The 16,286-nt window shown below is 34.7% G+C and overlaps 1 protein-coding gene across 2 annotated transcripts; it reads right to left on the bottom strand.

The window, feature by feature from the left end:
• Positions 1 to 1,088: 1,088 nt before the first annotated feature.
• LOC120074222 (presenilin-like protein At1g08700) lies at positions 1,089 to 5,204 on the bottom strand. 2 transcript variants are annotated; one of them, XM_039027276.1, is made up of 2 exons: positions 2,366 to 5,204; positions 1,089 to 2,231 (listed from the first exon to the last, which is right to left on the bottom strand). In XM_039027276.1, the coding sequence occupies exon 1, from the start codon at positions 5,046 to 5,048 to the stop codon at positions 3,678 to 3,680; it is 1,371 nt and encodes a 456-aa protein (XP_038883204.1). In that variant the 5' UTR covers positions 5,049 to 5,204; the 3' UTR covers positions 1,089 to 2,231; positions 2,366 to 3,677. The 2 variants fall into 2 exon arrangements, with proteins under 2 accessions (XP_038883204.1, XP_038883203.1); XM_039027275.1 differs by having other exon boundaries at positions 1,089 to 1,849.
• Positions 5,205 to 16,286: the final 11,082 nt, after the last annotated feature.

The following is a 16,286-nucleotide window of genomic DNA, read 5'->3' as shown; positions in this document are numbered from 1 at the left end:
CACCATCAAAGTTGCCAAGAGTGCTATGATCGCCACCACTTTCAATGACGTTGGAGTTGTCCATGGAGTGGGACGAGGTTGAGGATGTCATTCCCTATCCTCATCCCCACTCTCCATTTCATTTCCCATCCCTGTAAAATTTCCTACAGGGATTCCCCATGGGGAACTTACGAGTATCAGGGTCCATGGGAAAATATTCCCGTTAGTTTTTTTTTATTTTTTTGAAAAAGATGAATTAATTTAAATTACTGATGTGGAAAATTTTTAATTAAATAATTAACTCTATCACTAAATTATTTATTATAATTAGTTTTACATATCAATTTGAATTTAAAGATAAAATTACTCAAATTGTGGCCTAAAAAAATAAAAAAACTTTTTCTAGTAAAAAGAAATAAATATAAATCAAATTATTCAAATATAAAACCTAGATTCAAATATTCAATTTAAACATTTTCATTATTTTGATCAATAAACAATCAAACTTGAAATTTAAATGTAATATTTATATAATAATAATAATTACATAACATTAAATAGCTATATTAAAAAAATAAATAGAGACAGAAAAATTGGACATCTTTAGACGTTGTCACTGCCACTAATAGCATGCAAGAATTCATATGCTTTGCGTGGATTCTACTTTTGAAAGTAGAGTTTTTGGTCTTCATGATGCTGGTCACACATTGTTTGGAATGACTTTTTTTTGTAATTTTTTTTAAAGATAATTAAAATAGTAATACATAGCTTTAAACATGTGCAGAAAAATTTCAAATGGTGATTAAAACAAAGCTTTAGATTGATACATTTATTTAAGTTTGAGGTTTAAATTGATGAATTGAAAGTTTATAACTAAAATTGATATAATCCCCTAGTGAATGAAAGTTTAAGATTGAAGTTGATACAACCTAAGTTGATACAACCTACCAGAAGTTTATAGTAAAAATGATTTTTCCTCAAATCTATGTGTTGTTTATATATTTGACAAGTCCAAATGCATCCAAATAGATAAATCACATATAATTTTTTAAGACTTGACGTTACGACCGCACTCCACATTTGTTGAACTAAAAACTAGTCATTATTAATTCTCTTAAATCAAACTATACTGCCAATATAAATATATATTAATGTTTAATACATCAATAAACTTTTAAAAAATGAATGCTCGTTAACCTAAATATAGTCCAACTAGTTAATGCTCACACTCGCAATCAAAAGTTCGCTCAAATCTCCCCACCCCAACTTGACAATGGAAGAAAAAATAAATAAATAAAAAGTGAAAAGCTCAAATCCATGCTCTCACAATTTGCCATGAAGGAAATAAATCTCAAAATATCAAACTGATCGAATTTGCTATGCTAGAAGTTGTTTGGGGTAGAAAATAGCAGAGCTCGAAGCCCACGTATTTCAAGGATTAGAGGCCATAATTCAATAGAAACAGTACCAAATTATCATAGATTGATCTCGTGGTAAATAAGGAGGCATGACATTGATAAAGGCTAAGAGGTTTCAAAAGGCTTTTCTTGTAAAGAACAGAAATGTCATTAAAGAATGTAGAAGGATCTAAAACACCATGCAGAAAGAAAAAGGACTTAACAACCAAAACGAACAAAAGAATCAGAAAAAGAGGCTATACCAACTGAAAATAAGCCCACGTTGCAAATATCTTCTTTCATCTGTACAAGCATATAAGAATGTCCCTATGTGGAAAGAATTGATACCATTTTGAAAGAACAAGATAAGGACATTCTCATGCGTGTTCAGATTCTACTACAACCCATCATAAAGGAAGGAAACAAAGCTTTGCACCTTCCATAGTCTATACATAGACCACTCGCCAAGAAAACTGCGGAAAAATGAGTCATTAATAAAAAAAAAAATCATGTTGTGCAATAGAAGGTTTCACAGACAACGTGAAGTGACAGATAATGCTATATTTGGAACCAATTAGATAATATCCTAAACTTTGGACGTAATGAAACCCAAATCCTGTTATCCTACAAAGAAATCGATCTACCTGTAAGTTGCCTGTTAAAACAGTATATAAAACACAATTTCAGTGGAAACATACAACTATGTTCTACAAGCTGATTCCTGTTCGTTTTCTATGGAAAATCATAGACTACAAATGATGATTTCAAATGTATCTCTAAGCTTGAGAGAAAGCAAGCCATGCTAGGCAACAAGCTAAAATCTATAAGGCAGCTCATTACAGTAACTCTCCCCTGCTGAGAACAGAAAAATGATAACAAAGGAGGATAATTCTCTATATCAAGTCATTGTTTCAAAATAATAAAAATAAAAATAAACAGGAATTGACAATAATAACTTTGCCGAAGTAGTAACGGTAGGAAGAATTTACCTTTTTTTCAGTACTTGTGAGTATCTGGACCAACTTACACGTACCTCGACTAATCTCACGAGACAACCTGCCTGATCTTACAATATTTGGGTGTCAAGAAAACTGGTAAGATGTTACAGAGAGAATTTAATGAATGAAACATCTTTTCCCAAAGCTGCTCAACATCTCTCTCTCCTCAGAAGATAGATGGACATGGCTTGATGAATCCATAAATAGTTTTTCTGTCAAATCCAGGATGAAGGAGCTCACAAAGCCTACTGACCTCACATTAGCTCTTTTGATGATAGAATGTGGAAAGACACATATCCCAGGATAAAGAAAATTAGTGTTGGGCACTCAGCCACATAAGCATTAATCCTCAAGATGCCATCCGAAGAAGGCAGCCTCACCCAACCATTTCTTTCATCTGGTGTAAATGTGCTGTAAAGAAGCTGAAACACAGGGGCACTTGTTCATCTCATGCAATTTTGCTAGCAAATTCTGGAGCCATATCGATGGAATCTATTAACAGCCTTCTTCAGGAGTTATTGGTGGGGCATCCTTTCAAGAAGGAAAAGGAAATTCTCTGGCCCTACTCATTAGAGCCTCCCTCTGGTGTATTTGGAGATAAAGGAACAACATGTTTTTCAATGAAAAATTCCCGGTTTTCCACAAATTACTTAATGATGTTTTGGTTATGGCCTTATCTTGGTGTATGTGTTATTACATGTCTTTTACAAATCTCCCCTTTTGATGAGTTGGAGGGTTGTTTTGTAACCCTCCCTGTGTGCAATCTCCCCTTTTGTATATTTCATCATACAATTGAAACATTTATTCCTCGACGACAAAATAATAGGGGGGAAAAAAACAGTACAGCCCAAGATGGTTGTCAGCCGTGTAATTTTGCTGCATAGGCATTCAAAGACAATTTCAAAAGACCCACCCCCTTATTTTCTATTCCTGCCCTTTTTGTTCAGTCAAACATAGAAGTAGTATGTGAATTTGGGATTAAACTGCGTCTCTATTTTGTATGAACAGAGAATGAAACATAAATTTACGAAGAATACAATTACAGAAGAAAGAGTAATTGAAATCTAATTGAGAACTTAAAAATCACTATGATGACATGTAGTAGCTTCTTTGAACAGTTTAGATATGGTGACCTGTAAGCATTGCTGAGCTTAAAATCTACCATCAAAACATTTAAGATGCACAAGGAGAAAAGGAATTCGATATGAATATATTCATTTCCACTGTCATTAAATCCAGTATCTATGAAATCATCACCTTTCCTAAATTGGGATTTAAACTCTGGGGCGGCAAAAAAGTAGAATCAGAACATCATTAAATTTGTGGCAGTTCCAACAACAAACGGCTCCATAACTAACCGAGTCAAGAAGTAAAACATGACACCCAAAGTGATAGATATGGGAAGTGCAGGCAGAGCTCGATGACACACGGATAACAAAATGAGAGTGCATCCAAGTCCTGAGATGATAGCAAGATAACAAGCATAGACTGTCATAAGATCATACATTGCAGCTCTACCCACGAGGACACTGTAGAACACAAAGTCCCCAAGACCAAGCCTAATACCTCTACTTGTAACCTCAGTTTGGACAACCCTTTCCATTTCTATCTGGTTTCGCAAACTTGGCAATTCAACCAGAGGAGACAATTCCCCATCAACATGGATTTCCGTTTCTCTGTTACCGAAGTGGCGTCTCATTTCTGGAGTAAGAACTCCAGTTGAATAACCAGATGATCCACTATCTGATGAGTGCCTTTCTCGACTGTAACTTACTAATGGCGACCTTTCCCCTTCATCTCCATTTCTTTCAACCTCTTCACTCCGAAAATTCTGATTGTCAGCAGCAGGGCGATCAGAATTACGAAGGTTTTCATTCCCATTACGGTTCAAATTGCTATCTGGACGTGCCTGAAGCTCTATTGATCCAGAATCTGAGACCCCAGCAACTAAAAGTCCCAATCCCCCCCGATTCTCCGGACCCCTTGACACTGTAGGCCGAGCCTCATAAACCAGAGCGGGAAGCTCTTCGTCCCTGCTCGAGGCCAACTCCACCAACAGTTTAAGAGGTCCACCAGGTGCTAAAACAGCCACCAAATCATAAAGAGCCAAAGCTACAAGCAAACTCCAAGTAGTCCACTCAGGCAGCTTGGTGAACCAAGCAGCCACAATTATCCCCAAAAACACCATATACGATTGCCTCATGATGATAGGGATTCCTCCTGAGAACACCGCCAGCACTCCCACCACCGTAAAGTTGAACAATAAAATAAAACAAGTAATCGAATCAACCGGTATAGAAAAATGCTGGATAATAGACAAGAAGATGGAGCCTCCCATGGAACCAAGCACGAAAAACGCAGAAAATCGCATGTAATTCTTCAAGAAATTGGTAAAGTTGTAGTAGTAAAGAACAACGAGAAGGAAGGTAACAACGGCGATGAGAATGACGAAGACCAAGGCATTGAGAAGGGCACCTTCGAGCTTCTGAGCGGTGGAATCGGAAGGGGTCTCGAGGTAGACGAGATTGGCGGCGGTGCGAATCGAGGCGGAGGCGAGAGGGTCGGCTGAGGAGAGGGAATAGACCAATAAAACGACGAGAAGCATACAAATTGAAACCGGAGACATGACGCCGATGATCTCGACACCGATCGTCTCCAGTACGCTCGATTCCATGGCGGTGGATCCCGGCGACGGCGAGTAGTTTGGGATAAAATCAGAGATTCTGAGTTTCGAGTGCCATTTCAACGACTTCCGAGGAGGGAGGAAGAAAGGGGAAAAGTCATGTCTCTTGTTAAATTCAATTTCTTTCCTTTTTTTTTCTTTTTTTCTTTTTAGTTACCTTCCATGCTTTTTTTTTTTTTTTTCCCTTATAACAGAAAAATTGCATTCCATGCTTCTTTTAAGACAATCAGAGCAAAATAGAAAGCGAAACGAACTATAACATTACATCATGTGAAACAAATATAGAAAATTATTTGAATAAGAAGTAAGAAAAACGAACTCATGCTTCTCTAAAGCTTTAGACGTAAGAGAGTGTATCAGAACTTGGAACATTTTGACATCACTGAACATGAGAGAAAAAGATAACTCCTAAAACACAACCCTAAGTCTTTGCCTCCTTAATAGAGTAAGAGACTTATGTGATATCATCCGTAATGTTATTCAGCAAGTTGATAAATCTGCCTCCTTAATAGAGTAAGAGACTTATGTGATATCATCCGCAGTGTTATTTAGCAAGTTAATACCTTTATGTAATTAGATTCAGTCAAAGAGGTTTGAATGAAGAATTCAAGAAATGCTTAGTTTCTAAAACGCCACCTCAAGTGGCTGCCATTCATAAGAGTAATGAATGTAGATGAGCAGATCTCCATTGTGTCTTTCTCATTGGAATCCATCTCACCAATTTGTCTCTCCCGCCAAAATGTAGATAACTTATAACAGGATTTTAAGTGGCTTTTAGTTACCTTCCCTAGGAAGCCAAGGGTCATTGTTGAGGTGAATTAACTTTCTATTATTGACTTTCCATCGGAAGTCATTCTCAAATAAAGATCAATCCCATAGAATGATCCATCAAGCACACAAAGGATTGTTGCTCAAATTGTATTAAGAAAATCATTAATTTTGAAATACTTACCTCTAAGCACCTGGGTAAGAAGACTACTAGGCCTTTTAATAATCTGCCAGCTTTACTTGGCTAGCATAGTCTGATTAAAAATATGGAGATCTTAGAACCCAAGACCGCCATCCTCCTTTCTAATGCACATACGAGACCAACAACTCGCCAATGGATATTTCCTTTTTCACTGGAAGACCTCCATCAAAACTTTGCAAAGATTTGACAAATTTCATCACGAACGTGTTAAGTGTGGGTGTGTACGAGTTGGATTGAGAGATTTTTTTGGACTAACTCGAAAATTCAAATTGGTCGGATCAACAACTCGTGAATAGGGTCTCCATCCCATCACAACCCAACCTTTTAAATTCGATTTCGGTTGAGTTGGGTCGGGTCGTCAAACTATATGATCACATACATAGGATTATTAGGATTGCAATTTGGTGGGACATTGTCATTTTTGTTCTTAGTCTTCCGGGTCTGAATCATGTTCTTAAGGAAAAAAATCCCTAAGGATCTGTTTGTTTTAGTGATTCTGCCGTGGAATTTTAGACAAACATCGAATCTTCTTACTTATTTTAAGTAATTTGACTTTTTATAACCCAAGATAATAGTATATGTGGAACTTTAAAACTCACATCTAATGTAAGTTTTTTAATACCTTTATAGTATGGGTGGGATTTTATACCTAGCCGATGAACAGTAAAAAAATATAACCTAATTAATTAATAAACTAATTGCAATTAATAATTACAATAATTTTAATCAATTCTTTAATATAAATTATTCTTTATACTTTATATATTTCAATTAATACATTATTTTTAACTATTTAATATAAAATTTTATTATTAATGGTTAATATTCTAATTAATTTATATATATTTAATTATTTTTAGTAATTAAATTAAATAATTCAATTATGTTTAATTAAGGGTTGTTTTCAACTCTAGAACAATGAGTCAACTTATTTACAAATATAGCAAAATGTGTCAATGATTGATAGTAATAGACACTGATAGACATATATCAGTGTTTATTATTGGCACTAGTAGATGTCTATTAATGTCTATTAGTACTTGGTAGACAGTGACATTTTTGCTACATTTGAAATTACATTTAGCAGTTTTGTCATTTAAACCAATTACTTTTGAATTAATATTTAATATGAATATTTATTTATTTTTATTTTAAATGATTAAATAATATAATATAAAAATATATTAAATAAATTTAATTTTTATCTACATTAAATATTCTCTTACATCAAATTAAGTAATTATTTAATTTTTTTTTCTACATACAATATTGGTAAATCAAATGTATATATTTAACTTCTAGATATTAGTTATCTTAATATCTAAATGCAAACATTAATTATCTTAGACATTTAAAAGTCACATATTTAAATCCCAGATATTTGATATATATACCCATGAAACAAAATATGCGATCCAAACCGGTCTTAAGAGATGTTAAATAAAAAAAATCCCCATTAGTGAGATTGAAAAAAAGAAAGAGGAAAAAAAATGTATAATTCGAAAGGAAACGTCCACTTGAAAGTTCGTTTAAGATTAGAGTTTCTAGTCTAACATCAGCAAAGTGAGAGTGGTGTGAAGTGAGATTCACCTCGAGAAATGTTGAATTAGAATGTCTAGACTTTTATAAAGCACAACACCCTTTCCTTTCCTCTATTTCTTTGGTTGAAAAAACAATATGTATCTTGTTAATTATTTAAACTGATCATTTAAGTTAGTATGTTAGTTGGGTCTTAATACCGAGAAGGTTAAGACAATAAATGAAACACACAAAAGAATACGGGATAAAAGCTTAAATACAGATGTTATTCATAAGGCACACCGTAGGATTAAAAGACTGCATGAAATTATCTCGATTATAATCAATCATAGATATATAGGTCTAACTACTTATACCCCATTTGATAAATATTTCTTTTTTTAGTTTTTGAAAATTGATATTTAATTAATAAGTTCCTAAATTTTCAACTGTGTGAATATATACTTTTAAATTTTAAAATGTCTAATAGTTAGGTCATGAGATTTTAATTTCATGTCTTAATTAAGGTTATTCATCTATTCATCAATTTTAAACCTCAAATACCAAAAAAGAAAAAAAAAAGTTTAGTTCAATTGGTATCAGTGTGTGCTGACGACCAAGAGGTCTGTGGTTTAACTCCCTCCACAAATATATGAGTTTACCTAAAATAACTCGAACCAATTTTAATTTATTATTAATATCAAAATGTATATTTTTTTCACTTGTAATACAATTATATGTACACACAACATGTATACATACATATATACATATACACGAGTTTGGATTATTTATTTTTCAAAAACTCTTATTTTTTTTTAACACTTTGTAAAGAAAAGTTTCATAATATAAGCTAAAATTGAGTTGATAATCTTAATTTAAAACAATCAATACTTTTTTTACATATTAATATTTGGGGCAATTGCAACTTTAATAAAAAATTAAAAATTGGGCACGTATCCCTAGGTTTTGTTTTTTTTCATGCAAACATGTCAAAAAAACTTCTGCATGAAAATTTGATTGCTATTTGATTTCTATGTGATTGTCACACATGCAATTACAAAAAAGTTGAAGTCATGACTTTGGTTTTTTAAAATGTATTTGCCATACAATGCAGCTTCCCTTAACATTTTACTTCTTTTGCCAACAAAAGTTTTAACTCAAATGACATCTGTATGTACTGAGGACTAAGAGATTCATAGTTCAAATGCTACACCTCCAACTTATACTAAAAAAATACTTTTCTTCTTTTAAAACAAAACTTTTAATAAATGACTCAAGTAACTCTAACCAATCTAATTCAATGTTTCATGGTTGGATTGGGTTGGTTTCATTATTTAATTAGGATAGTTTGAGATGAAAAAACTTATAACTTGAATAATTGGACTAGGTCTAAAAGTATTTCAACCTAACCCAATCTATCCTAACTTACCATCCCTCCCATATAAAATAAAAATAAAAAAGTGGGCTCCATCGATATTGTATAACTGTTACTGTAGGCCTTGTTTATCTCCCAAACAAATTGAGTAAGAAAATCTTCATCTCACAAAATTTTCTAATCATAATTTGCCATATGACAAATTCAAATATTTTAATTTGTTGTCCTAAGAAAAGAAATATTCTAATGTATTTTTTTATATGTGTGATGAGAGTGAGATGCATAAAGATATGTACATTTTGAGATGTACAAAGTATTACTCTTTTGAGTAAAACTATCTTTTCTCGAAATTTTTTATATTTTTATTTTTTCGTCGTGAGAAGCTTAGATTTTGTGTTTGTTGTTGTAGATCTTGGGTTTTGCTAATGCGTTTTAGTGTGAGTTTCATTCAAATCTATTTCTTTTAGTCGTTGGTTGTTTAGATAGCTACATCTTAGCTAGATTTTTCCATCATCCTTCATTTTAGCTTTTGTTCATAGTTTGATTCCTGCATTTTACTGCTAGATCTAAATAAGAAGGAGTGGGGAGGTGGAGTTTTTTTGTTTGAAGAAAAAGAAGATGTGGTAGATTTTTCCATTAAAGAGGGTGACGACGAAGACGAAGACGTCGAACAAGAATGGGAGGGAAAAGGGAGAGAGGGGAGATGGAATTTTTAGGGTATAAATTGATACAATTATTCAAGTTTAAGGTTAAGACCGATGAAATTTAAAGTTTAGGATTAAAATTGACAAATCTGTCGAGATTATTTTTTAAAATCAATAATAGACTTGAGCTACAGAAGCATATTATTCGTGCAAACTTTGTCCTCAACATTAAAAAGTGGCCCATCCCGCTAACTCGTGAGCCACCCCATTACAATCACAAGAAATGAATTGAAAACCCAAAATGTGTATTCGACCACTCTTTAATCTCTTCCAGAATAATACCAAATAGAGAATGAATCATAGAGTTCTCATTAATAACCTTAACTAATGTTTGGAAATCAGATTCTAACTCATACATTTGAGAAGCCAGTTTCACTTGCTAATTTAAGGCCAAATGGGAGGGCCACGACCCCAATGACCACAATATCAACTGAGATATCTTGGAAAGACAAAGCCACCAACACAGCTAGGTCTGAAAATCACAAACTATTACTCCAAACCTCTTAGCAATCCACAATGCACGTGAAGCATCCACGTCCAATTTAAGCATCAAAACGGTCATGGGATCTCTAAAAACTTATTATATACTTTTTAAAGTTTAAAAATCAATTAGATAGAAAATTAAAAAATTTTACGAGAAATAATGGACCGATAATAGATAAAGATAAAAGTAAAACTTAATTCCCAAAAAAGGGACCTAAGATCAGTAAGAAGCACGTCCGAAGAGTTTCTAATAAATAGAAAAAAAGGAAATTCGGCTTTCATGGCTAGTTGGCTTGCCTCGGCCTTGGAAGTCGAGGTAAGGCTAATGAATCCCTTAAGAGTGGTCAATCTAGATTGACCATCTATTCTGGAACATCCCTAGTGGCTTGATCGTAGCCTTTTAGTGTTGCTCCAAGGTCCAAGAATATATATATATATATATATTTTTTTTTATTTTTATAAATTAACAAATCTACTCCTATTACTACAAAGACGTAGTAATGGTGGTAAGTTCGGGTCTATCTGCAGGGAGGTGCATTATTTGTTTTGTTAAGTTAATTTAATAGTTATGGCGATAAATGTGAGGAGTTTGGTGTGCTTGAGAAATAAGCGTGTAAGAAAAGTAAAGATAAAGTGGATAAATGCAATTAGGGATCGAAGATTCTATCCTTGGGAGTAAATTGAGTTCCTATGCAATTTCCTATCATTGGGTTATTTTTTATTCAACTCATATTTACTCATGCTTTGCACAACAACATGCTTGACCCGACCTAACTAGACTCTACAATAGTGGATAACTAGCTAAGACCGAACCATGTGTGTGACATAAGTAATAATTAAAACTCTAATGAAGCTCTAATTAATCTAAATGTAATTAATCCTACAGAATCCTTAGTGGTCATGAAGAATCAATTAACATTTGCTTTAAGCCCTAGGTTTCTATTGTGTGGTTAATTAATTAGAAAGCACAACCTAATTAACCAAGTTTCTTTGATCCTAATTAAATCATGCAATTTAAAGATTCGAGATTAGATACAAGCCTTAACATGCAAGATCCAATTATTGTTACTTATCGATTTAAGCAAGACGAAGATGGGAGACAACGAGCAAGCCTAAAATCTCTAGTATACTACATACATTCAAGGTAAGAGCATCAATCCAACCAAAGAACATACATCAAGTAATTAAAATTGAATCAAAGATACATACATAAAGAGAATATACATCAAGTAATACAAAATAGTCCTCACCCTTTAGAAAAAAAAACAATTTACCTCACCCTCTTCATAGACAAAGGAAGAAGAAGCAAGAGGCTCCAATCTATGACTACAACCCAAAATTTAAGTAGAACCTAAGCTAAAAAGGCCTAAAAGATGGAGGAAAAAGAGAGAATTTAAGTCTCTCCCCGACCTTCATTCAAGTTTGCATTACATCTCTTAGTCTCCTTATGATTTCATATCGATCCATCATCCTTACCCTAAAAAAATGAAAGAAATATAAAAAGGGTTAGCCGAATTTAGCTTCACTACGATTAGAGCACTGTTGCGCTCTGGCTTTTTGGTCGATCGCAACGTACAACGCTATTGCTCTCACGGGGCACCTTCTACTTCGTGCGTGCCCCGCGCGCGCTGGGGATTTTGTCAAAATTCGGAACGTTGCACGCTCCAGGGTGGTACCACGATGCTCTCACTATAAGCATGATACCACGGTGGATCATGTTTAAGAGAACACCTAAACGATATGTAGTAGATGAATAAGGTTGGGTACCTTATCCTGGTGACACTACGAATAAGACCTGCTTTGTAGATGTTACAATTGTTATAAAATGCTACAAATGATCTGATCCCGATCATTCATGTGGAGACATGTGAGTGGGGATGTTTTATATAAAGAGTTTCTATAAGACTGGACCATGAAATGAATAGTCTCATTATATAACGTCATTGATAGAAAAGACCTACATTTCACCAGGATGACCATAGGTGACTTTACCTGAATCCTGATTGAGTTGTGAAATCCTGCCTATGAAGGTGGTCCTTTGATTTGCATAAGTGAGAGTGGCCAGTATCGCCAACTCAATAAGCTTACCATTTTGGGTTTTGTTTGATTGAGGAGCTAGAAATGCAGCTTCATAAGAAGAAGTTCATTCATTCTCTATAGTTAGAGAAAGTAGAAAAATTGCTCCCTTAAGGCTGATTTCGGGGCTTGAACAATATGGTGTCACGCCCTCTCTTGGCTCTATCATATATCTGTTAGGGTTGGTGCCCTAGATCTCGTAGGGTCCTATAGTTTGTAATTGTATTGTACAAACATCTTATTTATCTAATAAAATATGTGATGTTTTATTTGACATTTAGTTGCATTAAACTCACAAATCAATAAACTAACATCCAAAAGTTATCTTGTAGCTTGAATATGTATGTAGAGACATATAGGCAGATCATGTTTAAGTGATAACCTAAATGGTTTTGTAGTAGATGGATAAGGCTGGATACCTTATCCTGGTGATACTACGAGTACGACCCGTTTTGTAGATGTTACAATTGTTGTAAAATGCTACAAATGATCTGATCCTAATCATTCATGTAGAGACATGTGAGCGAGAGTATTCTATACAAAGGAGTTTGTATAAGATCGGATGTTTAGTTTTATATATAAAACATCATTTATAATAGAGACTTACATTTCACCAGTATGACCATAGATAACATGACCTGAATCTTGAGTGAGTTATGAACTCCTGCTTATGAAGGCGGTCCTTTGATTTGTACGGGTGAGAGTGGTCAGATTGCCTACTCAGCAAGTATACCATTTTAGGTATTCTTTTGATTGGGGAGTTGGGAAAACAACTATATAAGATGGAATTCACTCCTTCCCCAATGTCGGGGTAAGTAGATAAATTGTTCCCTTAAGGGCTAATTCTGGGGCTTGAACAATGTGGCACCAACACCTTTCCTGGCCAAGAGATGTTTGGTCATAATTGGACTATGATTTATTGTTCATTAGAGGGATTAGTGGTACTTAAGAAGTTAGATGTAACTAATGTGTTTGTACCATGCGATGAAATGAATGATGATTATGAGGTTATAACACTTAGTTTTTCCTGGTAGAACCCAAGTGTAAGTCCAACCAGAGTCCTAGTAAGTCCAGAGTCGAACTCAGGAATTGCTTATGAGTATGCGATTAACTGATACTCTGATCTTAATTGTTACATCCCTTCCCAGATTACCCTTCTTAATCCAAAAGTGAATGTGATGACAGTAGTTACCAACCCTTTTGCTGGCACTTACTGCCATATCTAACTTGTTAAACTTTGCTCAAACCCTGAATATGTACATATCATCAATATACGAACATATTAATTCAGAACTTAACACATTTACATTACAAGGTTTTGCAGTATTGTTCATACGTGAATATTACAACTTAGTGAGCCCCATCTAGAATACTAGTCACTAGACAGACACATGTGTACTAACTATTACTGGTCTTCAATTACACTTCCTTCAACCTGTTTCTTTGAGTGGCAGAGTAGCAGCAGAAAAGTATTTTGGGAACTGACCGCGACCTGAAAGGAAAACATTGAAAACATGAGCTAGAAGCCCAGTGAGTGACTTAATAAAAACATAAATCTCATGCTTAAACTGAAAGCTCGAAAACATAATACTGGAACTAAAACATGCCAAGCAACGTGTACATAAAAATTTTAAAACCATTATATCTGAAAACATAGATAAACTGATTCTCGGTTGAGAGAGAACCCTCATGGTTAAATCTCAACGTCGGATATCATGTTCAAGAGAGAACCCTTTTGTTCGATCTCTCAAACATAAGCCTGGACAGGGGTGAAAACCCTTTTGTTCAGCACCTTACAACAAATGCTAGGAAAGAACCCTTTTGTTCAATCCTACTGAACTGATTAACTGTCATACATGCACGTAGAGCAAACTGGATCCTGATGTCAAGGATCATAACTGAGACAGGTTACCACTGCTGATTACTGAACTGAGTGAATTATTCTGATACCTTCTCTATGTACTTTAGCATCAGAATCATAACATAACTGAAACTAGGTAGTAAAGCTTGGATACATTCTCCTTGTACTTCAGTATTGAGTTGAAATACCTGATAGGAAAACATTTTCATAAAACATGTTTACTGAAAGCTTGATCTCATAAATCATAGTTTTCACAAGAATATCATTTGCTAACGCATGCTCAACAACATTAAGAGCACATATTCTTTAAAACATAATACAAATACTTGTAACATAAACATGTCATAGAATCTCCTTTTGAAAACTACCATGGTTCAACCATTGTACCAAAGCATATTTCATAAATTTTGTAACTAGCATGCGTTTATAAACTTTAGAGAAATGAGTTGCTTGGAACTTCTTGTAAAATAACCAACATAAAGGTAACTGTCAATAAAGCATGGATTATTAAAATATTTATAAACTATTTATAAATCATTTATAGTCATTCACAGCTCGTCGGGGATCTTAAATGGTTTATATGCCTCTCCTAGCTCTTCTTTGCTAGTAAGATGATCATTATGAGCGAGATCACCCTCATGAGCGAGATTTTCCACTTCTAGTGAGATTTGTGACTTCTAGCGAGATTTGTGACTTTTCCAGCGAGATTCAGCGTAAAACCAGTGAGACCTTCATCCTTAGTGAGATCCTCCTCTTCCTTAACTCACTCTTGCTCTCGCTCATTTTCTTATCTCTCACTCGCTCTCACTCATTTTCTTCTCTCTCCCTCACTATGGTTAGCTGCCTGCTTACGCACCAATTCCCTGTTTTAACTTAAAAATCCATAACTCAAAATCCAGGACTCTTTTAAAGATAATTTCTTCTACAAACTTGTTTAGAATTGAGTTAACTTTCTTATTTTCAAAATATCAACCGAAAATTCCTTGTAATTTGTCCTAGAGCTTCCAATCTTCACTCTAGGCTTTGATTAATCCGAGAATCTGCCCCTTCTGCAATTTCTTCACTTTTTGCTATTCTCTGTATGAGATCTTTCTCCAAAAAAACAACTTCAATAACTAGATTCTTCCAACTTTCAAACGACACCAATCTCACTTAATTTGCTCAAGTTATTTTCCAAAACCGAGCTTTTGAAGTTTCTCTTTCTTTTATATTTCCTTCCGCCTCCCTTGTTTAAGGGTTAAACTGCCACCTCATCCAGCACTTAGTGCTTCCGGCCAATTCCCATTATTGAGTTTCTTTAATTTATTTATTTTTCATTTCCTTCCTTCATAATCGACGTTAGGCCTTCGTCTCATAATATAAATATAGCGTGCATCGCACACTCCATCTTCTATCGTCTAGCACTTGTCGCACAGCTCATCGTCTAGCGTTGATGCCAATTGTGCAGTGCCAATGCCCCATCGCTTAACGCTATCGTCCAACGTATAGCGCTATCGTTTAGCAAGATCCTTCGTATCGTCTAGCTCAATCGTCTAGCAACCGATCTCGCTCTCAACGATCTCTCGCATAGCCTATCGCTTAGCTACTGCGAGCATCGCTTACCTCCGCGCCATTACTACATGATTGCCCAGCGTTCGCCTACACGATCGCCTACCTTATCGTGTAGTGTCATTCACTTACTAGAAGATTGCATACCCAATCGTATAGTGTCGTTCATCTGCTACATGGTCGTCCAGTGCCCACTTACAAGATCGCCTACCTCATCGTGTAGCTCCCCGCTTTTCTAGTCTACCCTATCGTCTTACGCTCAACATCTCGCTTTCTCTACTCTCGCTCACACATACCCAACACATGAGAAACTCTTGGCAACGCCTCTTGCCAATACTTCGGCCAATCATGCATCCAACCTTACAAATGCATGGTTTCCTTCTCATCTTATGTGTTAATGTCTCCTAACATTTAACGCTGGGTCCTTTTTGACCTTACACTTAGCCAAATTTTCACTTGTTATATTATCTAAACTCAACTTTGACTAAGTATTTCTAACACTTAGAATTTTCTTCCTCCACCTGCCTACTTTCTTTACCTCCTTTCATAATTTTACTTAACATGCTTGTTACTCACTTATGTAGGAAAAATGGAGTACGGGGTTTACATTAATGCAAATGAAATGTTCACGCAAACAGTTGATTTTTGGTTTTATTCTAAGTCTAAATTTTATGTGTTGAAGGTTATGCTA

The sequence above is a fragment of the Benincasa hispida genome, chromosome 3 (assembly GCF_009727055.1).
Source record: "Benincasa hispida cultivar B227 chromosome 3, ASM972705v1, whole genome shotgun sequence".
NCBI lineage: Eukaryota > Viridiplantae > Streptophyta > Magnoliopsida > Cucurbitales > Cucurbitaceae > Benincasa > Benincasa hispida.
Note: the sequence above shows the minus strand (reverse complement) of the source record. Positions and strands in the feature narration are given on the sequence as shown.

Coding starts and splice junctions, on each gene's coding strand:
- LOC120074222 (XM_039027276.1), bottom strand. CDS start 5,048: ATGGAATCGAGCGTACTGGAGACGATCGGTGTCGAGATCATCGGCGTC.